At 41.5% G+C, this 10,172-nt stretch overlaps 1 protein-coding gene across 1 annotated transcript; it reads right to left on the bottom strand.

Annotated features, from left to right (window-relative positions):
* Positions 1-583: 583 nt before the first annotated feature.
* Positions 584-10,141, bottom strand: MAIP1 (matrix AAA peptidase interacting protein 1). Its single transcript, XM_040971944.1, has 5 exons — positions 9,710-10,141; positions 4,921-4,992; positions 4,402-4,528; positions 2,465-2,612; positions 584-831 (listed from the first exon to the last, which is right to left on the bottom strand). The coding sequence occupies exons 1-5, from the start codon at positions 10,130-10,132 to the stop codon at positions 753-755; spliced, it is 849 nt and encodes a 282-aa protein (XP_040827878.1). The 5' UTR covers positions 10,133-10,141; the 3' UTR covers positions 584-752.
* Positions 10,142-10,172: the final 31 nt, after the last annotated feature.

Below are 10,172 nucleotides of genomic sequence, written 5' to 3'. Positions count from 1 at the left end.
GAAGCAAATCTTATATATGTTCCATTAATGGTACATATGTAAGATGCATAGAGTACAAAGAAAATATTTAAAGCCTGCTAACTCAGAAACACGTGGGGCTGGCATTGTGGTTTTGTGGCTACCACCTTTGATGTTAATAATCTAAATGGGCACCAGTTTGTCCCAGCTGCTCCATTTCCAATCCAGCTCCCTGCTAATGAGCCTAGAAAAGCAGCTGAAGATGGCCCAAGTTCTTGGGCCCCTGCCATCTATGTGCTAGACCAGATAAGACTCCTGGCTTCAGTCTGGCCCAACCATGGCTGTTGTGGGCATCTGGGAAGTGAACCAGTGGATGAACTATCCCTGACTATTTCTCCCTCTTTCTGTGTAATTCTTTCAAATAAATAAATAAACAAACAAATAATATTTTTTAAAGAAATGTATAAGTGGCTTTTAAAATATCATCTTTATTATGACTATAAAATTATGGATTTTGTATATGTATGTAATACTAGATACATGATACCAAATATGATACCCATAATGTGTAGCTATTGTTTCTTTTACTTTGATCTCTTTTAAACAAAGTAGTAACAGTACATCAAAAATGCTTCTTTGTATCACGTCAATATGCTGTAGGTATTTCAAAAGTAATATAAAAGTAATCCACAGACTTGATTAAGTGAAGATCAAATGATCCAAATACTTTTCTTCCTCAGTTTTTCACAGCAATTGCTAAAAAGTCCATTAGCTGATTTTTTTTCCAAGAAAGATTATTCTAATAATTTTGAGTGTTCAATCCGTGCAATAGTCCAGTTGGGCGTTACTCCTTGTGTAAATTCCCTCTGAAATCTAGGAAAAATATTGTAAATAATGAGAAACTTTTAACAGCCCAGATTCTTTCTTGACAACTATATAATTTGCAAGGTTAAGGCAGTTTTTAACAATATACAAGTGGATAATGGCAAATTAAAATCAAAATAAAATAAAATTTAACCAACCAATTCAATCACAAAAAAATCCACAAAACAAATACATTTCTAACTAAAGTATTTTTTAATAGACTAATCGATATCTTCAAACTTCTGGCAGAAACTTGGGACATTATTTGTTATTAAGCACTGTCTGTAACACATGCTACATATGAGGTTGGAAGCAAACAGAATTTCAGATACACAATTCACAGAAAATCTGGTTTCCCAACACAGATTTAGGACTAAATAGTGGAATTTCATTTCTTTACATAATATCCAAGTAGAAGAAAAGTATTTAGTAGCTGCTTGTCGTCTTACTGGAAGATCAGAAGATATCAAGTTTAGCACTGACAATAGTAATCATGATTATAAACAAAGTAGTAAAACATGAGAATTCAGTAACTTGGATAGGCATCTAAATATATAAAATATTTTGAGTAATTATAAGTGAGGAAAAAAATTAAACACACAAGTAGTTGTTTCAGGAAAAGTGAAAAAATGAATATATAATTCTCTCTTACTTTAATGAAAGAGAACATATTTTCTTTCTTAGGATATAAGGTATTTTTTCCTTATACACTAAGAAAAAAATGGGATTTATTATAGAAAATGTATATAAGCTTACAACATAATATTCTTTTAAGTAAGTATTAAATTATGTCTCCACTGACTTGTTCATCATTCCCCGTTTCAAATTTTAATAACATAAAAATACATAAAATGCATTTTTAAAATAGTTTGGTAACTTCTTACTGGACAGAGTCTCCTCAAAGGCAATATCCCTTCAGTTTTGAACCCGAGCCTGCACTGGCGGAAAGGCCAACACATGTCTAATGAATGATCTGCATGGTGATCACAGCAGATTTTCCTTTTCAGGAGGCCACAACCCCATGTCCGGTCCTTCTATAAGTTGGCCTTGCTGTCTGCTGGACCATAAGACGGTAGACTCTCTACAGACTTTAAACTATGCAGGTCCTGGGATTACTTGGGCCAAAGCAACAGGCTAAAAAACATATTCTTCTAATTCTGTGCAAAATCCTTTACTGGTGTAGGAACGTCTATTTTTTGCCAGTTGGAGTCCAAACAGCATGTCAAAGATGGGATGAGTCTGAAAACACCAGGTGCCCAACCCACAGACAGCCAGCCACCCTGGAGAAGGAAGGTCCAGCCCCAGGCACCTCAGTTGATACTGGGGAGACAAAGCAAACCTCAGAGCTGAGCGTTCCCAAAATTCCAGCAGGCACTCTAAATTAGGCTATTTGAAGCCTGACAGTATGGGGTGGCTTCAACCATGACAGATGGCTCACAGAGTATTTAAATTCATCAGTATTCCCTCTTTCTAACTCCTCAGCACTTCTGCTTCATATCCAGTGCGCCTACGACTTTTCTCTTCACAAATAACATGTGAACTTCCAATTCTTGTTTTCCTAAAGCTCCCTTATGTAACAAACCCTTTCTATTACCTTTCCATTTTCTGGAGAGAAGAAACAATGAAGTATGATTACACTTACTCGTAGCTTGCACTAAGAAGCTGTTTAGTCTCCACATTCTGATCCCCCAACTTAACCTGGAACACACTGGCTCCTCTTATAGTTTCGTTGGGGATATTGGCACTGGTTAGATACCAAAAGCACATCAGGATGTTAACAAACTTCCTTCCTTAGAGAGAAAAAAAAATGTACAAAGACAAATCACAAAAATCTATCATTCATGTATCCAAAACAAAATCAGAAATTGGCAGTAGCTTTACAGTTGTTACATACCATGTAGGTGATCTAGTGTGACTTAAGATGTCTACATTGGAGTTCTTTACTTTTAGAAACATTCTCTTGGGTTTTACATCTTTTCCCTAGTCTCGGATCTCAGTAATAAAGTTACTATTGACTAGGCACAGATTTTAGTGGATTACTTTTCATTTGTGCCATTTTCTTCAATTATAAGAATATAATCGCTGATTGTTGTCAAGCCAAACATGAAGGGAAAGAATGTATTTTTTTCTCCCACTGTTAGGTAATTAACTTAACCCCAAGTGCCAGAAGGAAAAAAGACTCCATTGTACCCTAACTCTTTTACTATGCTTGCTGATTCTGACCCCAGCCAGTGTACAAATCAGTCTGTGCCCACGCTGTGGAGCTGCGAATAAAGAAGAGGAGGGGGCAGGAGCTTGGCCTAGAGGGCAAAACGCGGGTTAGGATATTTACGTCCCATGTTGTGAGTCTCTGGCTGAGGTTCTGTTTACTGTTAACTCAGACTCTGCTGAACGCTGAAGTAGTGGGGTTCCTGGTATCTACCCGGGGGGCCCAGCTTCAGCCTGACCTGTCCCAGCTGTCACGGGCATCTCCGAATGCACCTATGGAGGCTCTCTGTCTTACCCTATGTCTCTCTCAAGTAAAAATAACTAACTAAAAGATTCGAAGAAAATTTTTATCGTTAAAACATTTCTACAGATGTTTCAAACTAACATGTATTTTTCATGTTCTGCCATAAAGAGCTCTCTATTAGGACTACTTCAAGAGATTTTTAAAATGGGAGTTTGATTTCTTCTGTATCTGGCTCAGGATACACAGGTAAATATATATACAAGGAACAAATCAAGGAATTTTTAGGAATGCTATAGAGAAACGTATGCACCAGACAACAGAACCAGTTTTTCCAGCTTTTTTCATTATTTCCAAATAAATTCTCTTTGTGGATTTTCCAATTAATCTAATTTTCATACTAATCTCTAGCTGATACCATCTTAGTAGCTTCTTTTGCCTCTTACTCTTTCCATCCAACATACAGCAGGAAATTTAAACTGTTCAACTATTTCTTTCAAGTTGGGAATATGAAACATTAATTTTCAGTTTAGGACAAGAGAACAATTAGTCCTACACAGGTTACTTTACAATCACCTTTAAGTGATGACATTCTCTCCCGTGGATTACAAAGTAGCAGGGAAAAATTCGACATCAAGATGTAAGAGGGGCTGGTGTTTGGCACAGTGGTTACTACATCCTTTATTGGAGTTCGTGGGTTTGAATCCCAACTTGGCTTCTAATTCCAGTTTCTGTCAGTCTGTACCCTGGGAGGCAGTGGGTGGTGTTCAAGTAGTTGGGTCTCCTAACTAGTTCTGGACTCCTGGCTGTGGCCTGGCCCAATCCCAGCTGTTGTAGGAATATGGAGAGTAATCCAGTGGATGGGAACATTCTCTCTCACTGCCGTTCAAATAATTAATTCATTAAACACACACACACACACACACACACACACACACACACACACACACACACAGGAAGACACAATCAACTATTAATATATCTTACTCTTTTGAGGTTAGGCATTCAAAGGATGAGTATATAATTTTCTTCAAAGTTCTCTAAGTGTCAGCTTACTTAGAAATACATAGGTATAGAAGCCACTAGGCACTAGATAACTATGGATAATTTAAAGTATGTTCTGGCATTACCTTTCTCATCATAGTAAATAGAGATGTCTCCTGTTGATGTATATACGATTTCATCTATGTCAGCAGCAAGGGCACTTTTATGATTATCAGGTAGGGAAGATACTTTTTCTTTCAACACATGCAGCACCTATGTTTGGAAAAAGCAACCCAGCTCAATTCCTGAAACCTTTTTAATAAGTGATTCTTAACATGGAATGAACCTTTTTAAGTACTTTAAACTATACTGACATATTTATTCATCATGAGAAGCAAGGCTGACAGGCATCCAGTTGTTCAACCAGGTAATTCCTTAACAGAACATTCTACGACAGAACTGACAGACACCCCATTTGGTGTTAAGCAGTTAAGTAATAGGAGTCATTTGAGCTATTGTACAAATCAAATTATCCACAGGACAGATACACAGTCACTTTGGCTGCTGACACAAATAAGCAAAACGTGTGTCACTCTATTCCAAGAGTAACACTTTTAAAAATTAAAATTAATTAAAATTATTAGAAAATTAAAAGAATACTTTACCTCTTTGGCCACAAGTTCTTCCAGTAGGTCAAATTTACATTGCGACAGCAACTTGGATACATGAGCAAAAGCCTTGAAAAAAAAATAGTGGCAGGATGGTAGCAATTAAAATTTTAAAATTCCATGGGATATGGATTCTTATATGGTTAAGTGTCTCAAAGACTGTTTTGTAGTAAAGGTGATGAACATGAAATATTAGTATTTCAATGTTAGCCATTAGTCCTTCCAAATGACTTACCTTTTCTCACATAGTGTTTTCACTTAGCAGTAACTGAGATGATTGCTAATTATTTATCTACACTTAGAATCCAAGAAAGGGTCAGCATGGCGGCTTGACAGGCTAATCCTCTACCTGCAAGCACTGGCATCGTATCTGGGTAATGGTTTGTGTCTCAGTTGCTCCAGCTCCCAATCCAGCTCTCTGCTTATGGCCTGGGGCCCTGCACCCATGTTTGTGACATGAAAGAGGTTCCTGGCTCTTGGTTTCAGATTGGCTCAGCTCTGGCTATCATGGCCATTTGAGGAGTGAACCAGTGGATACAGGATCTTTCTTTTTTTTAATATTTATTTATTTTTATTGCAAAGTCAGGTATATATATAGAGGAGAGACAGAGAGAAAGATCTTCCATCTGATGATTCACACTCCAAGTGACTGTAATGGCCAGAGCTGTGCCAATCCGAAGCCAGGAGCCAGGAGCCCTTCTGGGTCTCCCATGTGGGTGTAGGGTCGCAAGGCCTTGGGTCATCCTCAACTGCTTTCCCAGGCCACAAGCAGGGAAATGGACAGTAAGTGGGGCTGCCAGGATTAGAACTGGCACCCATATGGGTTCCTGGTGCATTCGAAGTGAGAACTTTAGCCACTGGGCCACCAAGCTGGGCATGGATCTTTCTCTTTCTGTCTCTCCTCTCCATCAAATTGTCTTTCCAATAGAAAACAAATTAATCTCTTTTTTTAAGGTCTTTTGTCCAGTGATTTACTCTCCAAGCGACCGCAACGGCTGGAGCTGCACCAATCCGAAGTCAGAAGTCTGGAGCCTCTTCCGGGTTTCCTATGTGGGTGCAGGGTCCCAAGACTTTGGGTTGTCCTCAACTGCTTTCCCAGGCCACAAGCAGGAAGCTGGATGGGAAGCAGGGCCGCTGGGATTAGAACCAGTTCCCATATGGGATCCCAGTGCATGCAAAGGAAGAACTTCTGCTGCTAGGCTAACGCACCAGGCCTGAAAACAAATACATCTTTTAAAAAAAGAAAACCTGGGAAGCAGCAGTGTGTAGTACACACATAGCTGCCTCACTGAAAACCCTCCTATAGATTTCTTCAGAAGTAAATATAACGAGTTGACTATTAATGTAGTCCATGCATAGATAGCAGCTGAAAAGCAGGGCAGTCTAGACTTTGCTGGAAATCCGGAGATGTGGGTTGCAATCTGAGACTCACTGACAGCGTAGTTAGTTGTGGAAAAGTGGGAAGGAAGAGAAATAATGTCAGTCTCAACTGTGGATTCCAACTTTGAATTGCAAACTAGGAAGATGACTTAACTACAATTCTTCACATTCCTGCCAATGTGAAATGAAAATGTCAATTAAGAGGTAAGTGGAAGTTTAAGAACTAGGATAGACATGATTTGAGAGCACATACAAAAGCCACTTCTCTTAATCTGAAGGACCTCACAGGGCTTCCTAAAGGAAGAACTGGCAAGATAAAAGAGGCACAGCAGTCAGGGCATATGGCTAACTGTCTGGGATGAATTATACTCTCCCATGCACATGTTGATGTCCTAATCCCCAGGCAGTATCTAAAACTATGACTGTATTTGAAAATAAAGCTTTTAAAGAGATGCTTCAATTAAAACGAGGCCAAAAAGCTGGGCCCTAATCCAATGCAACTGATGCCTTTATAAGAGGAAGAAGTTTGGCCACAGTAAGGTAGAACCATGCAAGACTATGTAGGGACATGGCAAATGGCATTGGCAAGACACACAAAGAGGCTGCAGGAAAAATCAGGCCTCTTGACATCTTGGCACTGAAGTTTCTGATGGTTAAGCCAGCCTGTGGTACTTTGTTATGGCAGTCCTGACTAATACTAAGTAGTAGAATTGAGTTTTAAGAAAATGCACAGATCTAAAGGGATTTAAGAACTCTTTGCAAGGAGCTGGTATGATGGCCTAGCACACTAATCCTTCACCCATGGCATTGGCATTCCATGTGGGTGCTGGTTCTATTCCTAACTGTTCTACTTTCAACACAACTTCCTCCTTACAACCTGAGAAAGCAGCAGAGAATGGTCCAAAGTCTTGGATCCTGCACTCATGTGGGTCAAAGTCTTGGACCCTGCTCCTGGCTCCCAGCTTTGGATCAGCTCAGCATTGGCTGTTGAGACCATTTGGGGCATGAAACAGTGATAAAAGATTTCTCAGTTTTGTTCTCTCTCTGTAACTCTGACTTTCAAGTAAGAATAAGAAAACTTATATATATACAAAAAGCACTCTTTGTAAATACTTTAGGTGCGTTCGGGGTTCAGAGAGACTATATTTTGTTGTTAAGGTTTCATATTTGGAAGACAGATGAATGTTTGGGCAAAAGAAACAAAGGCCATTAGAATCTTTGCAGGGCCAACAAAGATTAATGCTAAGCAAATAAGCCTAAATGACAATATTGAGTCATTACAAGGCTGTCCTGGGAAGGTCACAATGACTTAAAGGTGTCCCACTTCCAAAAACTGTTTCCAAAGAAACAACCTGGTTTTTTGTTTTGTTTTTTCCATGGAAAAGCCTAACATACACAAGGAAGATGTAAGAAAACAGTATGTTTTGACCACATTAACAGGGAGTACACGTCATCTGCACTTATTACCTTTTTTTTGCACTTATGACTTTATGTTGCCATTAAATAGAGCCTTATACCACCTGTTCCCCTCTCACATAACAAACAGCCATTTGCCCAGACTCCGTTAACCGTCTCAATCTCCTGTGACCCTGGAGGACCAAGCCTGCTTGTAGGAGCCACGGAGCAGATCACTTCACTGTTCTGAAACACAATCATTTGTAAACAAGGATTAAACTATATGCATCTTTTCTGTTTTCATGTCCTATGACTAAAATTAAAAATCTTAATATGAGAAATTGACAAAGAGCAGCCTAACGGGAAGTGGAGTTGAATGAGAATAAACCAGTTGATGTTTTTACAACAGATTATCCCCACTGGAGGGAAGGCACTTTTGCACCATGGAAGGCAGGTTTTTGGTGGTGTCCTTTAACAAGGTTATGGGTATCTAAGAACTGATTTGTCCAATTGGAATGGCACATTCAAGTCATCACTCGCTCAATCCTTGAATCGCTGTCCTCAGGCATTCTTCTGGATGTCAGAATAGTGAACTGCCCAAACACTGCCTTAGACAAGCCAAAGTGCACAAAGACGGGCAGATGGACTGGACGCTGCTTAGGTCCAAGAGTCTAAAATAGGTACTAGTTGGAGGACCACCAGCTCAGCAAGACCTTCCCAATCATTCCACTCTCCTCCATCAGTGCAGAGGAAATCAGGATTGAGGTTCGCTTCCTGCTCCGGTGGAGAGGGACTTCCATTCCTCACTGACAAGAAACGAGCTGCACCACATGATGTCAGAGGGCGGACCAGCGCACACGTCATTAACACCAATTTCTCTCTGCATGGAAACAAGATTTTAAGAACTGCCATGCGTGGAGGGTCACCCCTTTATTATGACATTGGGTTGACATAGTAATCAAGTGTACCCTTTGCTTTGTTTTTATAAACTCATACAAGAATCAACAGTCAACTTAAGGAAGCAGGAGTTAATGCCAGTATTGATTACACAGAGTTCATACAATTTCATTTATAACCAACAGTCTCATCAACAAGTGGCTGTGTTTATAGAAATAATCTGAGTGAGTTAAGGGTGAAAATATCAATACCAGTTTCCAATCAGCACGGTAAAATGTCTCCAAGGGTGGCATGGAGGTATGATCTGAAAAATGAACAGCACCTTCTCTTGGTTCTCAATGATGCAGCAATGTTGGGAATGACAAAGGAAAGGGAGAGGTGGTAGGTACACACAAATACAAGGACACTGCAAATACTACCAGGACCAAAGTGACCATCATCTGGTACCAGCTGGGTCAAGCACTCAGCCATTCAGAAAGAGGGAATTGGCTAGCGAGGCCAGGGTGCTGAATGACCAAAGCTGAGGGTTCTCGGTGTGTAGCATGCTGGGTATACGCCAGCCCCAGGCGGTCTGCAGGTTCTATGCAGGGGGTCAACTACTCATCTCCTGGCTGTTCTTTAAAGGCAGTGATGGGGGTGGGTAGGTGGGCATCTGAGCTCTGTCAAGCAGCTGCTGGGCAGTTCCACCTTCCTACCCCAGATGGTCAAAATCCGGAAATGTTTCTTACTTATTCTGACAATTATCTTAGCGACTCATTAATGTACTTAACAAATGTTCATGCCGTGGCTAGAACTGTGTCTTGCCCATTCAGCTGATTTGGAAAACCAAGTCCAGAAAAGGCCCAACAGTTTTGAAGTGGCAGATGCGGTTCACAATCCATTTCTCTGAAAATTCTGATTGGAGCGTGAGACAGGGAACTGGGGTCCCTTAAAGGAACCACACCTCCTCGAAGATGGTGCAAGACACCCAGACGGTCAAGAACACAAGGCGTGGCTGGCAGGCTCTGGGGTCCCGGCCACTGCCGGGGTCTGGTTACTCGCGACCTCACAAAGAGGCCTCAGAGCTAAACTCGTGTGCACACAGGGGCTGCATGCAATCCCAAGGAACACCAACCTGCTTCGCCCCTTCCGAGAACTCGGCGATGCTGAACTCTTGGTCGAAATACGCCCAGATAAGGAAGGAATAAATTCGTGTCCGAACCCAGTTGATGGGGTTGGAGAAACCCAGAATGATCATCTTGGTTTTCGGGCGCGGCGGCGGCTCGGTGCTGTAGCTTCGACCCCCACGCGCAGGGAAACAGGCGAGGGTAGCTCGGAGTCCAGGGAAGCTGAGCAGGGCCCGGGCACCTCGTGCAGGCAAGGCTGAGGCCATCAAGGCCCGGGCCGCTCCCGTGCCGAGGCGGCGGCAGCAGAAGCAGCAAAGTCCGGTCAACGGCAGCCTCCCCTCGGCCGCATGGGGAGTCCAGGTTCCGCTGGCCGCCCCGGGTAGCGACCTAGGGACCAACCAGCGGGAACAGAGGCGAGCGGCCAGCGCCATCTTGGCAACCTTTCACCCCCTCCTGCGGCCTGTGCTGCCT

The sequence above is a fragment of the Ochotona curzoniae genome, unplaced genomic scaffold, assembly GCF_017591425.1.
Source record: "Ochotona curzoniae isolate NIBS_2020 unplaced genomic scaffold, NIBS_Ocur_1.0 contig_2210, whole genome shotgun sequence".
Classification (NCBI taxonomy): domain Eukaryota; kingdom Metazoa; phylum Chordata; class Mammalia; order Lagomorpha; family Ochotonidae; genus Ochotona; species Ochotona curzoniae.
This window is presented reverse-complemented; position numbering and strand designations above follow the sequence as displayed.

Bases quoted from the DNA above. Each gene is read 5' to 3' on its own strand.
- MAIP1 (XM_040971944.1), bottom strand. From the start codon at position 10,132: ATGGCGCTGGCCGCTCGCCTCTGTTCCCGCTGGTTGGTCCCTAGGTCG. The intron at 4,993-9,709 runs GTTGGTGTTCCT...TTTTTTTTCAAG, and splicing joins TCTCGGAAGGGGCGAAGCAG to GCTTTTGCTCATGTATCCAA. The intron at 2,613-4,401 runs GTAATGCCAGAA...TTTCTCTCTAAG, and splicing joins TATTTACTATGATGAGAAAG to GAAGGAAGTTTGTTAACATC.